At 69.6% G+C, this 21,163-nt stretch overlaps 3 protein-coding genes across 3 annotated transcripts; 2 read left to right on the plus strand and 1 right to left on the minus strand.

Moving 5' to 3' along the window:
- The first annotated feature begins 73 nt into the window (after positions 1–73).
- RND1 (Rho family GTPase 1) lies at positions 74–2,382 on the plus strand. Its single transcript, XM_035572176.1, has 5 exons — positions 74–193; positions 355–442; positions 1,659–1,768; positions 1,907–2,041; positions 2,137–2,382. Exons 1-5 carry the CDS (start codon positions 74–76, stop codon positions 2,380–2,382), a joined length of 699 nt encoding a protein of 232 aa, XP_035428069.1.
- Positions 2,383–5,977: 3,595 nt separating this feature from the next.
- On the plus strand, positions 5,978–11,368 carry DDX23 (DEAD-box helicase 23). Its single transcript, XM_035572160.2, is given in 19 exon segments — positions 5,978–6,060; positions 6,418–6,635; positions 6,760–6,858; positions 7,016–7,064; positions 7,066–7,113; positions 7,221–7,286; positions 7,416–7,554; positions 7,666–7,799; positions 7,887–7,999; positions 8,099–8,242; positions 8,394–8,619; positions 8,772–8,917; positions 9,025–9,154; positions 9,156–9,203; positions 9,319–9,561; positions 9,743–9,894; positions 10,051–10,159; positions 10,468–10,642; positions 10,753–11,368. Coding segments are annotated over 18 exon segments (2,463 nt in total). The 5' UTR covers positions 5,978–6,060; the 3' UTR covers positions 10,977–11,368.
- A 1,262-nt stretch (positions 11,369–12,630) lies between these two features.
- On the minus strand, positions 12,631–18,894 carry CACNB3 (calcium voltage-gated channel auxiliary subunit beta 3). The gene is given in 18 exon segments (XM_035572180.2): positions 12,631–12,957; positions 13,069–13,218; positions 13,342–13,437; positions 13,526–13,677; positions 13,776–13,863; positions 13,865–13,886; positions 14,004–14,062; positions 14,255–14,335; positions 14,610–14,629; positions 14,716–14,780; positions 14,865–14,980; positions 15,091–15,213; positions 15,315–15,437; positions 18,104–18,196; positions 18,395–18,498; positions 18,501–18,554; positions 18,557–18,627; positions 18,872–18,894. Coding segments are annotated over 18 exon segments (1,767 nt in total).
- Positions 18,895–21,163: the final 2,269 nt, after the last annotated feature.

The following is a 21,163-nucleotide window of genomic DNA, read 5'->3' on the forward strand; positions in this document are numbered from 1 at the left end:
GCGCTGCGGCGGCTGGGCGCGGGGTTGGCGGGCGGGCGGGAGCGGGGAGGGTTTCGGTCGCGCCGCCGCCGCTATGCGGGAGCGGAGGCCGCCGGCGGCAGCACCGGCTCGGTGCAAGCTGGTGCTGGTGGGCGACGTACAGTGCGGCAAAACGGCCATGCTGCAGGTGCTGGCTAAGGACTGCTACCCCGAGGTGAGCCCGCGCCGTTTCCCGGGCGCCGTTTCCCGGGCGCCGTTTCCCGGGCGCCGTTTCCCGGGCGCCGTTTCCCGGGCGCCGTTTCCCGGGCGCCGTTTCCCGGGCGCCGTTTCCCGGGCGCCGTTTCCCGGGCGCCGACCCTCCCGGTGCCGTTGCAGACGTACGTGCCCACCGTGTTCGAGAACTACACGGCGTGCCTGGTCAGCGAGGAGCAGCGGGTGGAGCTGAGCCTCTGGGACACCTCCGGTACCGGGAGGGGGCCGTCATGTACCGGGGAGGGAGGGAGGGGGGGGGGATAAATGCCCCTCCGGTACCGGGGAGCTGGGGCGCAGCGCGAGGCTGTGCGGTACCGGGGCGGGGGCAGCTCCGGCCCCGGGGGAGGCATTTGGGGGGGGGGGGGGGGGAAGGAGGTTTGGGGGCTGCGGGGGGAGGGGGGGCTGGTGGAGCCCTGCATGGCTTGGGGGAGCTGCAAATGGGGGCTTGGGGGGGGGCCGCAGAAGGGGCTGCGGCAGAGGCAGCCCCGCAGTGGGGATGCTGCGGTTGGGGGGGGGGCATAGCGGGGGGGGGGTTGGCTGGGGGGTGCCCTAATTCTTGGGGCTGAAGGGAGTTGGGGGGGGGGGGTCCCTGGGGGCTGGCTGGGTGGGAGGGCACAGACATGGGCTGGGGGAAGGGCAGGGCTGGATTCCTGTTCTGGAGGGTGCTGAGCACCCATCCGACCCCCCCCCCCCCCCCCAGGTCCAGACCCCCCCCGCATCATCCCTGGGGGAACGGGGGGGGGATAACAGCACGTCCTGGCATCGCCCGCGCCCTGGGCATCCCCAAAGAGCCCGGGGGGGGGGGGGGGGCACAGGGCAGCCCTGCCCTGCTGCTGCAGTGTCCCCCCCCGGTTGAAGGGGGGGTCCCCACCACCCGCCATCCCTGCGTTGCCATGGCGATGCGCTGGCGCAGCCTCTTTGCTATTCCGCGCACGGAGCGTCTGGGCTGCAAAACCCCTCCGAGGCCTTTTGGGGTCGGGGGGGGGGGGGGAGGATGCTGGGGGGGGGGGGGCACCCCGGCCTCCCCCATATCCCCAGGGAGCACCCTGCCGCCCCCGCAGCCCCATCCCCCTGCTGTCCCCCGCATGGTGCCGGTGGCCTTGGCTCCCCAGAGACCCCATGGGGGTGGCAGCTGCACACCCCCCCCCCCCCCCCCCCCCCCCGGTCCTGGCTGGCCCGCCCCCCCCCCCCCCCCCCCGGCTGCTGCAGGGCCGTTATATAAATGCCGCGGGATCCGTTTGCTGCTGCCTCGTTAAGGGTGATGGAGACTTCGGTGGGGTGGGGGGAGCACCGGTGGCATTTTTTTTGGGGGGGGAACCCTCTAGGACTGCATGTCCATCCCCCCCCAGCTGCCCTATGCCCGGGGGTCCTGGCCCCTTGGGGGGGGGGGGGGGTGGCAGTGCGGTGACACCCCCTTCTCCTCCCAGGTTCCCCCTACTATGACAACGTGCGTCCCCTCTGCTACAGCGACTCGGACGCCGTCCTGCTCTGCTTCGACATCAGCCGCCCCGAAACCCTGGACAGCGCATCCAAGAAGGTGGGGGGCACCTGGGCCCCGTACGTGCGTTCTTCCCCCCCCCCCTCCCCCTTCCCCATGGCCTGGAAAATCGGGGGGGGGGGGGGCACTTTGGGGACCCCAGGGTTCCCTCAACTGATGCCAGCTTCGTGCCCGCAGTGGAAGACGGAGATCCTGGATTACTGCCCCACCACGCGGGTGCTGCTCATCGGCTGCAAGACAGACCTGCGGACGGACCTGAGCACGCTGATGGAGCTCTCCCATCAGAAGCAGGCACCCATCTCCTACGAGCAGGTCGGGGGGGCGCTGGGATGGGGATCCGGGGGAGGGGGAGGGGGGGGTGGTGGTTTTGGGGTGCTGTGCTGGCCTGACGCCGTGTTGTGCTGCAGGGCTGTGCCATGGCCAGGCAGCTGGGAGCCGAGAGCTACCTGGAGTGCTCGGCCTTCACCTCGGAGAAGAGCGTCCACAGCATCTTCCGGACCGTGTCCGGCATCTGCCTCAGCAAAGCCCCCCCGCAGCCCCCCAAAAGCCCCGCGCGCAGCCTCTCCAAGAGACTCCTGCACCTGCCCAGCCGCTCCGAGCTCATCTCCTCCGCCTTCAAGAAGGAGAAGGCAAAAAGCTGCTCCGTCATGTGAGGGGGGGAGGATAGGGATGCCTTCCCCCTCCCCCCTCGCCAAGCCCCCAGTTCCTGGGACAGGCTGGGGGCCAGATGGGGCTGCGGTGCCCCCCCCCCCCCGCCCCGAGGAGGATGGGGTGCTCGCCGCCCTCCCATCACACCGCTTCCCCCACCAGTACGTGCTGGGGCCCGGGGCTGGGGGGCAGCCCCCCCGGAGCTGCCGTGTGTGTGTTTGGGGGGGGGGGGGACACCTGGGGAGGGACCTTGCTCGGTGGCTGCTCTCGAGCCCCCGGCCCAGCGGGATTCATCCACGGACTCATCCTTTTTCTTTGAATGCCCAGTTGGTGTCCGGCTCTGCCCCATCCCTCATCTGCTGCTTGGCCCCGGGATGCCTCGGGGTGCCCCCCCCCCCCCCCCCCCCAAGCCCCGGTGGGGAGCGGGGCTCCGGGGAGGGGGCGGCTGTTTTATAGACTGTCTCTTGGGGTGACTCTGTTCAATGTTCAGTGTTATTAAAAAGCTTATTTATTATCGGAAAAATATAACAACTACCCACGTGCAGCAGGTGCCTGGTGCTGTGTTTTGGGGGGGGGGGGGGGGGGGCGGGGGGGTTCAGCCCTGGCACTCTCCAGGGCAGGTTCCTTCCTGGGGTGCCACACCTCAGGGTGCCAGCAGGGAAAGGTGACGTGATGCCAGCAGCTGGCTGTGCTGTCACCCATGGGTGGTGATGTAGTGTGACCCAGGGTAAAGCCCCTGGGGTGGGGTGGGAGTCCTGGAGCTGTGTGGCCCCCCCCTGGGGTGGGCCAGGGCTCTGCCTGTGTGCTGTGGGGCAGCCTCGGGTACCCCATAAGGGTCCCTAGGGGGGTCTCCTGCTGCCCCCAGCCCCTCCTGGCTCTACCTGGTCCCCCAGCAAGGGGACAGCTTGGGGATGGGGGGGTAATTGTAGGGGTCGGGGATTGGGGACAGATGCTGTGCTGGTTGTGGGGCTCTTGCATGGAGCAGTGGGGTGTTGGGGGGGGTGTCCGCGACTGAAGGAGTCACAGCAGTGGCTTTGTGGGATTCTATAATACCCGAGGACACAGAGGCTTTTTTCTTTATTTTTTTTCCCCTATTATAAATCATTACTACTAAAAGCGGTATTTAGTTATGATTATTTACTTGTAGCAGCGGGTTCCCAGCCCAGCACACATCCTGCTCTGCCTGGGTCTTCTGCCACCACCAGGAAGACGTGTAAAGTCCCGCGTTCGTAAAAAGCCACCCAACAATTCGGCCTTCCTGCCGAGGGGTTAGACACTTGGTGCTTATTACCTCGCCCTGTGGCGATGGCTGCGTAGAAAGTTAAAATATTAAATTTTTAAGATGAAAGTGTCTGGGGAGCAAGGCGCGCTGTGGTGCAGGTGCCTGCCCGCTGCGGCAGGAGGCTCTTGGAGGCAGCTGAGCTGCAAAGCCGGAGGCTCCCCGGCGCTGAGCCGCTCGTCGCCAGCTTTGCCAGGAGTCATTGCGCTGTTGGCAGCCAGCACCGCAGGTTGGAAGAACAACGGAATTTTATTAGGCCTGTTTGGCTTAATTGGATTGTCCAGAAGGGATTGTGATCTATACATGCATATATGTTGTCAGGTCTGCGTATTCCCCAGTTATTATTAGTGCTTGGCCAGCCGTTACTCTGTAGACTACAGTGTGTAGGTCCGGGATGAGTGAAATTACAGTATCTTTGGTAATTCATATTATTAACAACTCAATCTAAGGTTCCAGAATTCCAGACCAGCAAAAACATCATCACTTGTAACTGCTGATTCATTATTACAGGTCCACGAGGTTTCTAGGTCAGAATCGTCACAAGCTCATGTTCTGGTGTTACATTTTAATTGAAACCGTGCGTGGGTTCGATTGTAACGCAAAGCATAATTATGATTGCTTGTAATCCCCGCACAGGTTGAAGTTGAGCCCTGGGGCACCCTGATGAGCTACAGGGTCTCTGTCACGCAAATGTGCTTTAAAAGGTTGTCAATAATTTGTGGGACTGGGGCTCGGTGTGCCAGATTAGGTCGGCACCAAGGTGTTCAGGGGCCAGGTTCTGCCAAACACCTGAATTCTGCCTCCAGTGACTGAGGGTGCTGTAAGCAATACCGACCATCTCGTTTGTTATCTGCTTAAGAAATTGTAATTGTGAGTTGAATAACACAGTCGCTATTCCACCCCTGTAATAATGGAACGAGTGTTACGGCAGTTGCTAAATATGACCCTATGTAAGATGGAATCTTATATAATGATTTGGTCCTGTAACGTATGCATGGTAAAAGCCAAACTCTCTTGATCCTTAGGCCGTAACAGCACCGCAGAAAACATCTTTTACGCCCAGGGCAGTCATCCACAGAGGGACTGCTTGCTCTGCAGTGGAAACAGGACCTGCGATGGCTGGGATTCAGCACCTCAGGATCCAGGGCTGCACCCAGGCTGCGATCACGCACCACCAGGCACTGGGTGCCGTCAGGCTCAGGGGGAGTTTCACGGGAATTAGTTTTCTGAATAAAACCCTGATGTTTTAAATCCGAAACGACAGCGGTTACACCCAGGGAAGCTTCAGGGCTCACCCGATACCGTACGAGTCCCGACCCTCCTGGGGTGGTTTAGGGGCGGCCTGAGCAGATGGCAGCAGAGCCCTCGTTCGGTGCCTCACCCACAGGGAGCCCGAACCAGAGGGTTTGGCGACGGAGGGCTCGGGATTTTGCTCTCCCTGCCTCACAGCACAAAGCTGCGGCCTCACGGCCTCCCTGAACCAGGGGCAGCGGCACCCTGGGGTGCCGGCCGCTGCCCCCCCCAGCACCCAGAGCTCGGCCTTCAGCTCCATGCCTCAGTCCCGCTCAGCACCAACGCTGAGGCTCCCCTGCCCGTGAGAAGAGACGGCGTTTACCAGTTCCCACCAGTGCTATGTGAGACTTTTATTAATTGGTAAAATAATCGATGTGAGGCTTTTATTAAGTGATAAAATAATCAACGTGAGGCTTTTATTAATTGACAAAATAATCAATGTGAGGCTTTTATTAATTAATTGGTAAAATAATCAATGAGGCTTTTTTAAGTGATAAGATAATCAACGTGAGGCTTTTATTAATTGATAAAATAATCAACGTGAGGCTTTGATTATTTTACCAATTAATTAATAAATGCGAGACTTTTACTAAGTGATAAAACAATCAATGTGAGACTTATATTAAGTGATAAAATAGCCAATGTGAGACTTTGATTAATCAATTGGTAAAATAATCAATGTGAGGCTTTTATTAGTTGATAAAACAATCAATTGGATGGATTTGGGCTGCTTAGGAAGGGCCGCTGGGGGATCCCTGGGCCAGCGCAGGGCCGGACTAGGCCTGAGGGCACCCCGGGAGCCCCGGTCACACCGGAGCCCACGCGAGTGCCCCGCTCCCGTGTGCCGGGGTCCCCGCGCCACGCCGGGCGCTCCCCGGGGGGGGTCTCGTCGGCCCCCGCCCGGTGCCGGCCTCCCTCGGAACACCGGGCCCAAAGGCGACGGGAGCGGGGAGGCCGCGGGGGCTGCTGGGAGTTGTAGTCCGTTTGCGGGGGGGGTTGCTGCGTGGGCTGCTGGGACTTGCAGTCCCCGGGACTCGCCTTCCCGGCGTGCCCCGCGGCGCCCGGCGGCTATGGCGGCGGTGGCTGCGCGGCGGAGCTGAGGCCTGCGGCGGTGAGACGGGGCCGGGGCTGGCGGAGGGGGGGGGGCGGGACCCGCAGGAAGGCCCCGGGGATCCACCCGGGACCGGGGGGGGGGCTGCAGGGCCCTGCCGCTGCCTCCCCCCGAGCTGGGCTCGCAGGCAGGGCCCGGCCCCCGGTGCCCTCCCCGGTTCTGCCCGGTCCCCGGTGCCGTCCCCGGTCCCCGGTCTCCCTCCCCCCGGCCCCCGGTTGTCCCCCCGGTCCCCGGTTCTGCCCGGTGCCCCCCCCTCCCGACCCCCGGTTCTGCCCGGTGCCCCCCCCCTCCCGACCCCCGGTTCTGCCCGGTACCCGGTCCCCCCCCGGCGGCCCCCGCTGAGCCCCCGTCCCGCAGATGGCTGGAGAACTGGCGGACAAGAAGGACCGGGACGCGTCGCCCGTCAAGGAGGAGAGGAAACGCTCCCGTTCCCCGGACAGGGACCGCGACCGGGACAGGGACCGCGACCGGGACCGCAAGGGGTCCCCCGGCAAGGACAGGAAGCGGCACCGGTCCCGGGACAGGAGGCGAGGCAGCCGCTCCCGCTCCCGGTCCCGCTCCAAGTCGGTAGACAGGTGAGCCCCGCGGGCCTCTTGGCGAAACTGTTCTTCCCCCTTGGGGGCCCGTGGGAGCCCCAGGAGGGGCTGAGGAGGTGGACGGGGGGGGCCGCACCGTCACCGTCCCCGTCCCCTTCCGCAGGGACCGCCGGCACAAAGACCGAGATCGAGACCGGGGCAAGAAGGACCGGGACCGGGAGAAGGATGGGCACCGGCGGGACAAGGACAGGAAGAGATCCAGGTGAGCGTCTTCTCGTCTCGGGGTGGCTGCGGCCCCGCTTTGCTGCGGTGGGGCAGCGTCCCAGGCTCTGCTTGGGGGGGATTCCCCCCGTCGGAGGGGTCGGGGTGGTCCCGGGGCTGTGTTCGGTGCCCGATTTTCCCCCTGTTTTGCCGGGAAGCTTGTCCCCAAGCAGGGGCAAGGACTCGAAGTCCCGGAAGGAGCGGGACTTGCGGAAAGCAGGAGGAAGAGGAGGAGAATGCGCTGAAGAAGGAGAAGGTGAGGAACGGGGTCTTGGTTCGCAGCTCCTGCAGCGCTCAGGGTGCCTCTGCTGAAGCAAACGGCCCCCCCCGGGGGCTGTTAACGATCCGGCCCCACGTTTGCAGGCCCAGCCCCTGTCCTTGGAGGAGCTGCTGGCGAAGAAGAAAGCTGAAGAGGAGGCAGAAGCTAAGGTAGGAGGGGGAGTCCTCCCTTCCTGCAGAGTCCCGGCCGTGGCAGCTGTGCCGGGACGGGTGGCTGGAGTGGGGCGTCGTGTCCTGGGGTGGCCGGGCCAGGTTTGAGCCTTCTTTTTCCTGCCGCAGCCCAAGTTCCTGTCCAAGGCAGAGCGGGAGGCAGAGGCTTTGCGGCGGCGGCAGCAGGAGGTGGAGGAGCGGCAGCGGCTGCTGGAGGAGGAGAGGAAGAAAAGGAAGCAGTTCCAGGAAATGGGGAGGAAGATGCTAGGTAAGGTGTCGCCCCTGCCTGGGTGTGAGGGGCTGTGGTGGGACCCCCCGGAGCCTCCCAGCCTCGCCGTGGGGTGCTGGGCTCTTCTGAGGTCCTTCCCCTGCTCCCCAGAAGACCCCCAGGAGCGTGAGCGCAGGGAGCGCCGGGAGCGCATGGAGCGGGAGACCAACGGCACGGAGGACGAGGAGGGCAGGCAGAAGATTCGGGAGGAGAAAGACAAGAGCAAAGAGCTCCACGCCATCAAGGTGCTGCTGGGGGCTGGCCTCGGGGGCACCGGGGGGGGGGGCTGGAACGCTTGGGCTCCTGCCCTGCTGATGCTCTGCCGCCCGCAGGAGCGCTACCTGGGAGGGGTGAAGAAGCGGAGACGCACCCGGCACCTGAACGACCGCAAGTTTGTCTTTGAGTGGGATGCATCAGAGGACACGTCCATTGACTACAACCCGCTGTGAGGGCCTGGGGGTGCCCCGGGGGGGGTGCTGGGGTGCCCCGGGGGCGGGTGCTGGGCAGCCCCAGCCCTCCCTCTGACGCTCCTGCCCTACCCTAGGTACAAGGAACGGCACCAAGTGCAGCTGCTGGGCCGGGGATTCATCGCAGGGATCGACCTGAAGCAGCAGAAAAGGGAGCAGTCGCGTTTCTACGGGGACCTGATGGAAAAGAGGCGAACGCTGGAGGAGAAGGAGCAAGAGGAGTGAGTGCGCTTAGATGGGGGGAGAAGCTGGGAGGGCGCAGAGCTAGGGGGTGGCACCGGGCTGCAGCGTGTGCTTCTGTAGGTGGAGGGACAAATCCCGTGTCCCCAGAGGTACGGGGTGAACCCTGTCCCCTTCCTCACCCCCACTCAGGGCCAGGCTGCGGAAGCTGAGGAAGAAGGAGGCCAAGCAGCGCTGGGATGACCGCCACTGGTCCCAGAAGAAGCTGGACGAGATGACAGACAGGGACTGGCGTATTTTCCGTGAGGACTACAGCATCACCACCAAAGGGGGCAAGATCCCCAACCCCATCCGCTCCTGGAAGGACTCATCCCTGCCCCCCCACATCCTGGAGGTCATCGACAAGTGCGGCTACAAGGTGGGCACGGGGAGCAGGGGCTGCTGCTGGCAGCCCCAGGCGGCCCTCGTGGGGAGCTGGCTCTCGGGCTCGGTGCTCCTGGCTCTGTTATTTTGGGGGTGATCCGTGCGAGGGGGAAGTTCTGCTCCCAAACCCGCCTCTCTCCTCGCCAGGAGCCCACCCCGATCCAGCGCCAGGCGATCCCCATCGGCCTGCAGAACCGCGACATCATCGGCGTGGCTGAGACGGGCAGCGGCAAAACGGCCGCTTTCCTCATCCCCCTGCTCGTCTGGATCACGACCCTGCCCAAAATCGACCGGTAAGTGGGGCGGGGCCCGGGGACGAGGTGGGACGGGGCACGGGGACGCCGCGGAGAGGGGCAGTGCATCCCCATGGGCGACGTGGCCGTATCCTTCCCGCTTGCAGGATCGAGGAGTCGGACCAGGGTCCCTACGCCATCATCTTGGCCCCTACTCGGGAGCTGGCCCAGCAGATCGAGGAGGAAACCATCAAGTTTGGGAAGCCGCTGGGCATCCGCACGGTGGCCGTGATCGGAGGGAATCTCCCGCGAGGACCAAGGCTTCCGGCTGCGCATGGGCTGCGAGGTGAGGGTCAGGAAGCCCTGGAGGGTCCTGCGGTGGAGTCTTGGGGGCACCGCCAGCCCCCCGGTAGGGGCCAGGTCCCGACCAGGCTGCAGCCGTCAACCCTCTCTCCCCCCAGATCGTCATCGCCACGCCGGGGCGTCTCATTGACGTGCTGGAGAACCGCTACCTGGTGCTGAGCCGCTGCACCTACGTGGTGCTGGACGAGGCGGACCGCATGATCGATATGGGCTTCGAGCCCGACGTGCAGAAGATCCTGGAGCACATGCCCGTCACCAACCAGAAGCCCGACACGGACGAGGCGGAGGACCCCGAGAAGATGCTGGCGAACTTCGAGTCGGGGAAGCACAAGTACAGGCAGGTGGGTGCGGGCAGGAGCCCGGGGCAGAATCTGGGGGTGCTGCCTGCCAAGCTGGGGGGGGGGGGGGGGCAACGCGTAGCGGAGAAGGGACAATTTTGGGGCTCTGGGGAACAGGACGAGAGAGGCGGGGGCTGCGTTCCCACCCCAAGGGGCCGCTGCTCACTGCTCCCTTCCCTCGCAGACCGTCATGTTCACGGCCACCATGCCGCCGGCGGTGGAGCGCCTGGCCCGCAGCTACCTCCGCCGTCCGGCTGTGGTCTACATCGGCTCCGCCGGCAAGCCGCACGAGCGGGTGGAGCAGAAGGTCTTCCTCATGTCGGAGTCGGAGAAGAGGTGCGGAGAGGAGGGGTCTCAGGGTGGCTGGGGGCGCTGGGGGGCGAGGGAGCTCCGTGGGGGGTGGGGGGGTGATGTGGGACCCTGGAGAGCGGAATGGCTCCCGCGGGGCACTGCAGCTTCTCCCCCCTTGCCCAACTCTCCTCCTGCCAACAGGAAGAAGCTGTTAGCCATTCTGGAGCAGGGCTTCGACCCGCCCATTATCATTTTCGTCAACCAGAAGAAGGGCTGCGATGTGCTGGCGAAGTCGCTGGAGAAGATGGGGGTGAGTGCGGGCCGGAGCCTCGCGCTTCGGCGGGGCTGGGCTGGGTGTCGTCCCACAGCCCGCGCTTCTGTCTCTCTTCGTCCCTCAGCCAGAAGCTTTTGCGTTTCGCGGTGCCGTCCCCAGGCCCCGCAGGTCCCAGTGACCAAATCGTCACAGGGATTCGATCCGTCCTGTCCCTGGTGTCGCTGCGTGGTCCTCCGCGCCGTGGCAGAGCCATGGGAGCGCGGAGACCCCCGCGGCTCCCCTCCGGTCCGCCCAGGCTCCGTTTCCCGCCCCCCCCCCCTCCTGACCCCTCTCTCGTCCTGCAGTACAACGCCTGCACCCTGCACGGCGGCAAAGGCCAGGAGCAGCGAGAGTTCGCCCTCTCCAACCTGAAGGCCGGGGCCAAGGACATCCTGGTGGCCACGGACGTGGCCGGCCGCGGTATCGACATCCACGACGTCTCCATGGTCGTCAACTACGACATGGCCAAGAACATCGAGGGTGAGTTGGGGGCCTGGTTTTGGCTAGGACGGTTAATTTTTTTTTGGGGGGGGGGGAGGGAGGGGGGCACAGGGCGGGGTGGCCCTGCCTGACTCCCCCGCCCCCTGCAGATTACATCCACCGCATCGGGCGGACGGGCCGCGCGGGGAAGAGCGGCGTGGCCATCACCTTCCTCACCAAGGAGGACTCCACCGTCTTCTACGACCTGAAGCAGGCCATCCTGGAGAGCCCCGTGTCCTCCTGCCCCCCCGAGCTGGCCAACCACCCCGACGCCCAGCACAAGCCTGGCACCATCCTCACCAAGAAGAGGCGGGAGGAGACCATCTTCGCCTGAGGCCCCGGGGATGGCGTCCGCCTCTCGGCCACCGCTCTGGGGACAGGAGGACCACCGAGGGCTGCCGGGACTTTGCTGGCTGCTCCTTGCCCCGAGCCGCTGGCCCCAGTGCAGCCAGGACTGCTGACAGCAGGGACTGGGGCCGGGGCTGCCCCGAAACGTCCCCCGTGTGCTCCCGGTCCCTCTCCCTGCGTTCACCGGGGACTCGTGGAGCTGCCGGAGGCTGTTTCGGGGGCAGGTTCCTCCCTGCCCCCCTGCTGCCCAGGCAGGGTCGGGGCTGGGTTCCTTGCGCTGATTTGTAGGCAGGGCTGTCCCTGGAGCTGTGTCCCTTTCATCCCTTTTTTAGCTCAAACTCCGAGCTGCAGGAATAAACCTGCAGCAGCCTTGCCAGATGTCGCCTTCCCGTGCTGTCCGTTTCTGTGGCGCCGCCTCAGTGTCCCCGGGTGGCAGCTTTCCTGCACCCTCCAGCGCTCCCGGAGGTGCTCGGAGCTGGCAGTGCCGCTAAATCAGGAGCCTTTGAGCCCCGGGTCCTGTCCCTCACCCAGCCCCGGCGCCTGCAGTCGCGGTGCTGCAGCTTTCCCCCTTCCCCAACCGCCAGAAAACCGGACGCCGCTGCCTCCGAGCACGCTCGTGTTTCTGAAACAAGTTACAGGGAAATCAGTGCTTTCTACAAAAAGAAATTATAACAAATCTGTGGCTCCCACCCTTTTCCCCTCTGCCGGCTGGGGACGGCTCCCTGCGAAGGGCCCCGGGGTGACCGGGACCCTCCGCGGAGCAGCCGCCGGCCGAGGGCCGTGGGCGCTGTATTTACAGGACTGCGGTGACGTGCGGGGACAGGGGGTGGTGGGGACGGGGCAGCGGGTGCAGGCGTGGGGCAGCTGCCCTTTGCGGGGTCCTGTCTGTCCCCCTCTGTCCCCCTCTGTCCCCGGGGGAGGAAGCGGTTTGGCTACTGTGAACGGGGCGGGGGGAGATCGGTGCAGAGCGAAGCAACTGGTGCGGCCCCCTCCTCCTGGGGGGGTCCCATGCAGGGGCAGGGGAGGGGGGACAGGCCAGGCCCCGGGGGCGGGGGGGGGAGGTGAGCACTGTCCCCTACATCTTCAGGGCAGCGGGATGGGGGGATGCTGCTTGAAACTGTGCCCCCCCCCCCCCCCCTCTTTTACCAGGGCCCACGCGTCCTTCTGGGGGGTGGGGGGGGGGGCACCCTCTGCTGATGGCGGGGCTGCCCTGCAGGGAATGACGCAGCCTGCGATGCTGGGGGGGGGGCCAGGCGGGGAAACTGAGGCAGGGAGAAGGCATGTGGCTGCTCTCGGGTCACCTGGAGTCAGGGAGTGGGGTTTTTTTTTTTTCTTTTTTTTTAGGGGGGGTGGGGTGGGGGGGCCCTGGCGTCCTGGCCGCCGGCCCCCTCCTGTGCTTATTATGGCTGAAGACGTGCCCGGGGCCAGGCGCCGGGAAGCTGCCGCTGCGGAGGAGTTCCCCGAGAGAGGGAGATTGTCTGAGCACCCCCAGCGCGGGGCTGGGGGGGGGGGGGGGGGGCGAAGGGACTGGCGGGGACCTGGCCGCCAGGCCCCAGGGAAAGGGTTTGGGGGGGGGGGGGATGGAGGCCGGTTCCCAGCCGCCCCCCCCCCCCCCCTTCCCTCCCCCTTGCCCACCCGCCCTAGTAGCTGTCCTTGGCCCAGGGCCGGCTGCGCTGCCAGTTCCTGTCGTGGTCGCGCTCGGGCGGGCGCTCCAGCAGGCGCTCCTGCGCGGCGGGGCCGGGGGGGCCGTGCAGCCCGCTGTTGTGGTGCCGGTGGGGCTGGTAGAGGTCGGGGTAAGGCTCCCCGTACTCCTCCTCCTCCTCCTCTTCCTCCTCCAGGTGCCGGGAGCCGCGCTGCGAGGAGGCTGCCCAGGGTTTGGGCGAGGGCTCGCTGGCCTCGTCCGAGGGCATCAGGCTGTCGTGCTCCAGCGGCGAGTGCTCGCCCCGCTCCCCCAGCAGCTGCTGGCTCTGAGGGGGGGGGGGGGGGGCAGAGACGGGGCTGGGGGGGGGGCTGCCCCTTTCCTTTTGCCCCCCTAGGGGGTGTCTGGGGGGGGGGGGGGGGGTTGGTTTGCAGGGTACCTGCAGGCCCGGGAGGCTGGTGGGCGAGGGCACGGCGTGCGGGGCGTGCGGCGGGTGGTGCGTGGCGCGCCAGTAGACCTCCAGGTACTCGGCCAGGTGCTCGCAGGCGTCCTCCAGCTGGTTCTCATCCAGGATCACGTCGAAGAGCTCCTGGGGGGGGGGTGGGGGGGGGCAGGCATGGGGGGGGGGTGGGGGGGGGGCAGGCATGGCGTGGGGAGCCCCCCCCCCGGGGCATTTCCCGGGTGTTGGGGGGGGGGGGACCTGCGGGCTCACCGGGGGGCACTGCACCAGCTTGTCGGCTGCCATCATCTGCACGTTGAGGTGCTTCACCTGGGACTTGCCGCGGGACTTGATGAGCCGCTGCAGGACCTGGGGAGGAGAAAGGGGGGGGACAGGAGGGTGACGGCATCGTGGGGGCAGCCCCCCGCCCCCCCCCCCGGAGCCCCAGCCCCCTCACCTTGGGGGAGGACACCTTGACGTAGACGATGATGGGCGCCAGCGAGGTCTTGGCCAGCTGGGCCGGGTGGTTGATGGTGTCGGCGTCCAGCACCACCAGCTGCAGGGACTTGGCCAGCTCGAAGATGCGCTCGATCTCGCTCTGCACCTCAGCTTGAGGGGGGGGCAGAGGGGACCTTTCAGGCCAAGCCAGCCCCATGGGAGGACCCCCCCCCCACACACAATGCCCCAGGGTGAGCCCAGCCCCTCACCGATGCTGGATCGAGTGGTGGAGCGCTCCAGGATGGCCTGCTTGCCCAGGTTGTTGAGGATGGAGCGCTTGGCCAGGGAGAGGTCGGCCTGTGATGTGGGTGATGGAGATCCTGGGGGGGGGGTGGGGGGAAGAGGCAGTGGTGGGGACCCTGCTCTGCCCGTGCGCGGGAAGGGGAAGGGGATGGGGGTGTCCGGGGGGGGGGGTACGGGAGGGGGGGGGGCATCACCTGCCGTCAAATCTGTGCTTGAGGAAGTCGAAGAGGGCTTTCTGCATCATGTCGGTGACCTGCGGCGGGGCGGCCGCGCGGTGAGCCGGCGGCAGATGGCAGCGGCGGGGAGGTGGCAGCCGCGCGGAGCCCCGCCGGCAGCCCCGGCCCTGCCATCTGCCTGCCACCGGCACGGCACGGGCACGGAGAAGATGGGGAGGGTGAAAGGGAGGGGGCAGGACCCCCCCCCCCCCCCCCCCCCCCCCAAATACCTCGTATCCTTTCAGCGAGGGCCCCACCAGCACCACGGGCCGCATGGAGGGGACCACGTCGTAGGGCGGGATGTGCTGCGTCTGGGGGGGGGGGGGGGGGACGACGACACATGGGGTTGGGTCAATGCTCTGTGATCACACCCCCCGGGGGGATTTCAGTGAACCCGGGTATCCTGACCGCCCCCCAGCCCCAAAACCCTCCCACCCCCGGGGGGATTTCAGTGAACCTGGGTGCCCTGACCGCCCCCCCAGCCCCAAAACCAGCTGGGGAGAGGGGCGAAGTTCCCCCACCCCCCCACCCGACTGTGCCTGCGGCCCCCTCCCCATCTCCCCCAGCCACCTCCTGGGGCCTCACCTGCTTCTGCTTCTGCTTGGCTTGGGGGGAGGGAAAAAACAGAGGTTGGTGACAGTGCGGTGGACCCCCCCCCCGCCCCCCCGCCACGTCCCCGACCTTCCCTCACCTAAGGAAGGGGGAGGCGATCGCCGGTTCCCGCTGTCGCCGAGGCCCAAGGTGTTGCCAGCTCTCCTGGGGCAGACAGGAGGTGAGTGAGTGCCGGGGTGGCCGGGGGGGGGGCAAGGTGCTGGGCGGGGGGGGGGGGCCGCTCCCTACCTGGCTTTCTGCTCCTGTTTGAGCCTCATGGCTTCCAGGCGCTGGGGGCTGGGGATGAAGGCGATGTCCCCCCCCTCCTTCACTAGGCGCCCGATCCACCAGTCATTGCTGTATTTCTGGGCAGGAGAAGAGGGGGGGGGGGGAGGTGGGTTGGGGGTCCCTGGTCCTGCTCCCCCCCCCTCCCCCCCCCCCCCCCCCCCCAGACCCCCGCCGCACCCCACCTCACCTCCTTGATGTGCAGGAAATCTTTGGCTTCGAAGTTGATGGCGGCTCCCTGCACCGGGCACTCCTCGTCCAGCGCCCCGCAGTAGCTGACATTGGTGCGCACGGCGAACGCGACCGGCTTGTGCTGGGGGAGAGGGGGGGCTCAACGCCTCCCCCCCCCCCCCCGCCCAAAATATCAACCCCCCCCCCCCCCCCCAGGTGAAGGCTGTGCCCCCTGCCCCGTACCTTGGCCCTCTCGAGCTGCTGCTGGGCCTGGCTCTCCACCTCGCGCCGGGCGCCCTCGCGATCCTCCTCGAGGGACACGTCGGAGTCCAGGGACGGGCGGCTGGTGTACGAGTCGGCCGAGCCCTGCGGGACGGCGCTGAGTGCCGGGGGGCTGCGGGGGCCCCCCCACGAAGGGGTGGGGGCGTCCACGTTTCCCCCCTTCCCCCCCCCCCCCCCCCCCCAGCAGGACCAGCCCGGGAAAGGGGACCCCGGTCCCCCCCCATCCCCGCTTTCAGGTGTCACCAAACCGGGTGCCCGCGCGTGGCAGCGGACAAGCTCCGCGTGCTGGGGGGGGGGGAACAGGGGGAAACCTGCAGCCCCCCCCCCCCCGGCATGGGATGCAGGGCCAGGCTGGGGGCAGTGGGACCCTGTCCTGTTCCCCCCCCCCACCAACCACGAATGTGGCCCTGCCCAGGCCCCCCCCCAGCCCCGTGCCCCATCCCCAGCCCTGGGGTACCCAGGTGCGGGGCCTCGGTGCGGCCCCCCCTGGCTCCCCCCCCCCGCCGGCAATTAGCGGCTGCCTGCTGCGCCCGGAACAGGCGCAGAAGCTGCAGTGAAATATTTATAGGTGCCTGGATGTGGCTGAGCCCCCCCCGGCGCCCCCCCCCGCGAGGCGCTCCAGGCCCCGGCGAGCTGAGCTCAGCAACGTGGCGGCACTGTGTCGTGTCCCCCCCCCCCCCACGCCCCCCACCCTGCGCATCTCAGCTTCGCTCATCCCCGGGGGGGTGGTGTTAGAGCCCCCCCCCAACACAAGCAATATGGCTTTCCCAGCATGGCCCCCCCCCCAACATGGCCTCCCCAGCACGCCTCCCCCCCCCCCCCCAGCATCTCACCAGCCCCCCCCCCAGTATCCTCAGCACCACGTCTCCACCACCGCCCCCCCACCCCCATGCAGCCCCTCGGGGGGGGGTCCGCGGCCACGGGGGGGCTGGGGGGAGGGGGCACCTGCTGGGGAGGGGGCAAGGGGGGGGGAAGCGGCGAGGAACAAAGGGCCTGGGGGGGGGGGGAGACACAACCCCCCCCCCGGCACCGGGCACGGCCCCCCCGCACCGGGCACGGCCCCCCCGCACCGGGCACGGCTCCCCCCCCGTACACACATCGCGATCACGGTCCCCCCCCCCCCGTGCCCCCCCCCCCGGTACCGGGCCGGTACCTCGTTGAGCAGGAAGGTAGCGCTGGAGTCAGAAAACGACATAGACGGGGCGAGCCGAGCCGTGCCGCCCGCGCCCCCCCCCCGCCCGCCCTCCCGGTTACCGGCACCGGCTCCGGTTCCGGCTGCGGCTCGGGCTCGCCTGGCCCTGCCCGCTCCGCTCCGCTCCGCTCCGCCGCCCCTCCCCGCCCCTCCCCGCCCCCGCCTCCCGCCGCCCCCCCCGGGGCTCCCGGAGCTCGGGGCCGCCCCCGCCGGACCGGGATGGGGATGGGGGCGATGGCGAGGGACCGGGGGGGGGGGGGCGGCTCCCTATTCCCCGGGGGGGGCTTCGGCCCCTCTCCTGGTGTGCCCACCCCCGGGAAATGGGGGCTACACTCGCCGCCGGGGGTCCCGAGCGGCCCCGGTGCTGAACACCGCGACGGGGCCCCGGGGGAGGACTGCGGGGGGGGGGGGATCCCGGGGCAGCAGCGGCGGGGCCGCGCCGGTTCCCCCGGAGCCCTCGGCCGGTGGTACCGGGGAGGGCGGCGGCGGTGCGGGGGGGGGTGTGCGGGGCCGGGGGTACCTCCATGCTCCGGTGCGGCGGCGGCGGCCCCCGTCCTGCCCCGAGCCGGCAGCAGCCCCGTCTGCGGGGCGAGCCCTGCGGCGGGGCCGGAGCCGCTCCCGCCCCCCCGCCGCGCCCCCCCCGCCCCCGAGGAGGGGGGCAGCTGCGGCTCCCGGGGGACCGGGCCGGCCCGCCCCGTTACCGCGAGGCGGGACGGGTACCGGCGGCACCGGGCCGGCCCGAACCGGGGAGCCCCCGGGCGAGGGGGGGGGGGGTCCGGGGTCGGTCCCGGGGGCACCGGTACCGGCCCCGGGGCAGCGGCGGGGCCGGGCCGGGCCCTCTCCGAGGTGCTGAAGGCACCGCGCTGGGTTCGGGGATGGGGCGTACCGGGGGCTCCGGGGGGTGCCGGGGGGGGGGGGCAAGAGGCACCCTGCGGGGGTAACCGGGTGCTCCGGCCTCCCTGCGCCCCCCCCCGGGCCGTCCCGCACCCCCCATCCCCTCCCCGGTGCTCTCCGGTACCCCGGGCGGGGGGGGGGGGGGGGGGGCGCTCGGTACCGGGGCGAGCCGCAACGGGAGCGGGGAGGCGGCCCGGGACAGGCTGACGGAGCGGGAGGGGGCGGCCCGGGGACACCCCCCGGTAACCCGCCGCTGCCTCAGTTTCCCCGGTGCCGCCCCCCCCCTCCCCCCCCCCCCCCCCCGCGCCGCAGTGCCGGTGCCCGGCGGGGCCGGCCCGGCCCTGACGCAGCACTCGCTATTTTTAGCCGCTGCGATGCCACCGGAGCCCGGTCCCGGTGCCCGGCTCCGGTCCCGGGGGGGACGAGGCTGAGCACCGGCCGGTCGGGTCCCCGCCGTACCGGGGGCGAGGTTGTTGTTTTTTTGGGGGGGGGGGACACAAAGGGGAACCGGGCGCTCCCTCGGCCCGTGCCTCACTGCGGAGCCGCAGCGCCGCCGCCCCCGAGAGCGAGCCGGGGAGGGAGGGAGCGGGGGGGGATGGGGGGGTAACGGGGCTGGCGGGGCTGCCCCGCCCCGGTGCCGGTGCCGGTGCCGGTGCCCGCTCACCTGCCTGCGGAGGATGCTGGAGGTGGTGTCGGACGAGGTGCTGCCGTCCGAGCGCTTGAAGCGGCTCTTGCGCTTCGGCAGCCTCCGGGGGCTCTGCGGAGGGGGGGGGGGGGGGGGGGACGGGGGGGGGAGCGGCGGGGGGCGGCCGGTGAGCACCGGGAGGCACGGCCCCCGCCGCTGCGGCGTTACCGGCAGCACCCCCCTCCCCCTCCCCCCCCCCTCCCCCCCCAAACCGAGCCGAACCGGGCCGAACCGGGCCCTGGAGGGCCGGGAAGGCTCCGGCTCGCTCACCTGGAAGGAACCGGGAGCGGCGGGCTGCGGCGGGGCGGACATCCCCGGCGGCACCCCCCGGGATCCCGGCGGGGCCGCCCCGCACCGGACCGCGGCGCTCCGCCGGGAAGGGCCGCGCCGCCGCCGCCGCCTCGCTCCGCATCACACGGGGCCGCCGGGGCGTCCCGGTCGTCCCCGCCCCCGCCTGCCCGCCCCCGCGCCCATCCCCGTGGCGTCCGGCTGCGCCCCCGGAGCTGGGCAGCCACCGGGCGGCGGCGGGGGGGGCACCGGGCACGGCTCCTCCCCGCAGTCCCCGGTGCTGCCAGGCCCCGCGGCCGCCGCCGTGCCCACGCGTGGCCGGTGTCCGGGCCGGCCCCCCCCCCCCCCCCGGGGGGTTCTGTCCCCATATCCCCGCGTGGGGCCGTGCCCAGGGCTTGGGGTGCTCACACCGAGCCCCCCCCCACCCCCGGTGTCCCCCCGGGGCTGGCCCGATCCTGCCCGGCCCCGCGGTGCTGCGGCATCGCTGCAAAGCGGCCCTCGAGCGATGGAGGCGGCGCCGGGGCTGCTGCGGCCCCCGGGGGGGTGAGGGGTGGGGTGGGAGGGAGGGGGGCAGCGGGGCGGGGACCAGCCCGAGCGGTCCCGGGGCGGTCAGGATCCGGCCCGGGGAGGAGCAGAGTGGGCAGGGGCAGGCCCGGGGAGCTCCGGCATGGCCGAGGTCTGGCCTGGGAAGTGCCAGCAGGGTCAGGATGCGGCCCGGGGAGTCCCGGCAGGGTCAGGATCCGGCCCGGGGATCCCCAGCAGGGTCAGGATGCGGCCCTGGGATCCCCGGCAGGGTCAGGATCCAGCCCTGGGATCCCCAGCAGGGTCAGGATGCGGCCCGGGGAGTCCCGGCAGGGTCAGGATCCAGCCCTGGGATCCCCAGCAGGGTCAGGATGCGGCCCTGGGATCCCCGGCAGGGTCAGGATGTGGCCCTGGGATCCCCAGCAGGGTCAGGATGCGGCCCTGGGATCCCCGGCAGGGTCAGGATGTGGCCCTGGGATCCCCAGCAGGGTCAGGATGCGGCCCGGGGATCCCCAGCAGGGTCAGGATGCGGCCTGGGGAGCCCCGGCAGGGTCAGGATCCGGCCCTGGGATCCCCAGCAGGGTCAGGATCCGGCCCTGGGATCCCCAGCAGGGTCAGGATGCGGCCCTGGGATCCCCGGCAGGGTCAGGATCCGGCCCGGGGATCCCCAGCAGGGTCAGGATCTGGTCCTGGGATCCCCAGCAGGGTCAGGATCCAGCCCTGGGATCCCCGGCAGGGTCAGGATCCGGCCCTGGGAGCCCCAGCAGGGTCAGGATCCGGCCCGGGGATCCCCAGCAGGGTCAGGATCTGGTCCTGGGATCCCCAGCAGGGTCAGGATCTGGCCCTGGGATCCCCAGCAGGGTCAGGATCCGGCCCGGGGATCCCCGGCAGGGTCAGGATCCGGCCCGGGGATCCTCAGCCGGGTCAGGATTGGGCCCGGGTCAGGATGGTGCCTCCGGGTGCCGACAGCCGAGGAGGGTGCGATGCGGCCTCCCTGGGACCAGGACCCCCCCCCCCCCCAGGACCCCTGGGTACCCTCAGCCCTGGCCCTGTGCCAGGCGCTGGTGGCCCCACGGTGACACGGGTGGCACTGCCACCCCCCCCTTCCCCCCCCCCCCCACCCGGCGGCACTTCCTCACGGGGCCGCGGGGACACGGGGACGGCGGCGGCGCTGGTAATTAATGATTAATCTGCGTTCCCCGGGGCCCAGCGCTGCTGCGGGCGGGGGGGGAGGGAAATGGGGGCGCCCTGCTGTTAAGGGGGGGTGCACGACCCTTTCCTGGCCTCCGGGATGACGGGGGGGGGGGCAGGAGGCCCGGGGCTGGACCCCTCCTGGGGCTGCGGGTGCCCCAGGGCCTGATCCGTGCCCCCCTGGGGTTGGGGGGGGGCAGCAGCGGGGGGTGCCGTGCGCCCACGGGTGCTGGTGGGGGCGTCTGTGCACAAACGGGGGGGGGGGGGGGGGGGGGCACAAACGAAGCGGTGTGCAAAGGGGTGTGTGCATGCTGGGGGTGCGTGCAGGGGTTGCTTGTGCAAGGGGATGCGTGTGCAAGGGGGTGCGCATGCTGGGGAGGAGTACAGGGTGCGGGGGGGGGATGCGTGTGCAAGGGGGGGGCTGTCTGCGTGTGCAAGGCGCTGCGCGACGGGCGCGCGTAAAAGGGGGCGAGCGCGTGTGCAAGGGTGCACAAGCGCGTGCGTGCGCGTGCAAGAGGGTGCGGGGATGCGCGCGGCGGGGGGGTGGGGGGGGTGTGCGCGTGTGTGAGTGAGGGGCTGAGTGTGCAGGGGGCACGCACCGGGGGGGGGGGGGGTGGGGCGCGTGTGTGTGTGTGTGTGCCCGCGCGTGTGCGGGGACACGGCTGCGCGTGTCCCCGTTGTCCCCGCCATGTCGGTGCAGGCCGGCGGCGCGTGTGGCCGTGTCTGCGCGGCCCCGGGGGTACCGGGCCGCCCGTGCCCGCGCGCGCGCCCGCCGCCCCCGCGCGCCGCCCGCGCCTCCCCCGCCGCACCGGGCCGTACCGGGCCGTACCGGGCCGTACCGGGCCGCCGCCTCTGCGCCTTTAAGACCGCCGGCCGGGAGCGCCCGGGAGCGGATCCGGCCGGGGGGGCGGGCACCGGCCGGGGCGGGCCGGGGCTGCGGCCGGGACCGCGACCGGGGCCGCGACCGGGGCCGGCACCGGGGGCCCGGCCTGGGCGCGGGATGGGGCGGCGAGGGCGCAGCGCGGCCGCCGTGTAGGA

The sequence above is a fragment of the Cygnus atratus genome, chromosome 29 (assembly GCF_013377495.2).
Source record: "Cygnus atratus isolate AKBS03 ecotype Queensland, Australia chromosome 29, CAtr_DNAZoo_HiC_assembly, whole genome shotgun sequence".
NCBI lineage: Eukaryota > Metazoa > Chordata > Aves > Anseriformes > Anatidae > Cygnus > Cygnus atratus.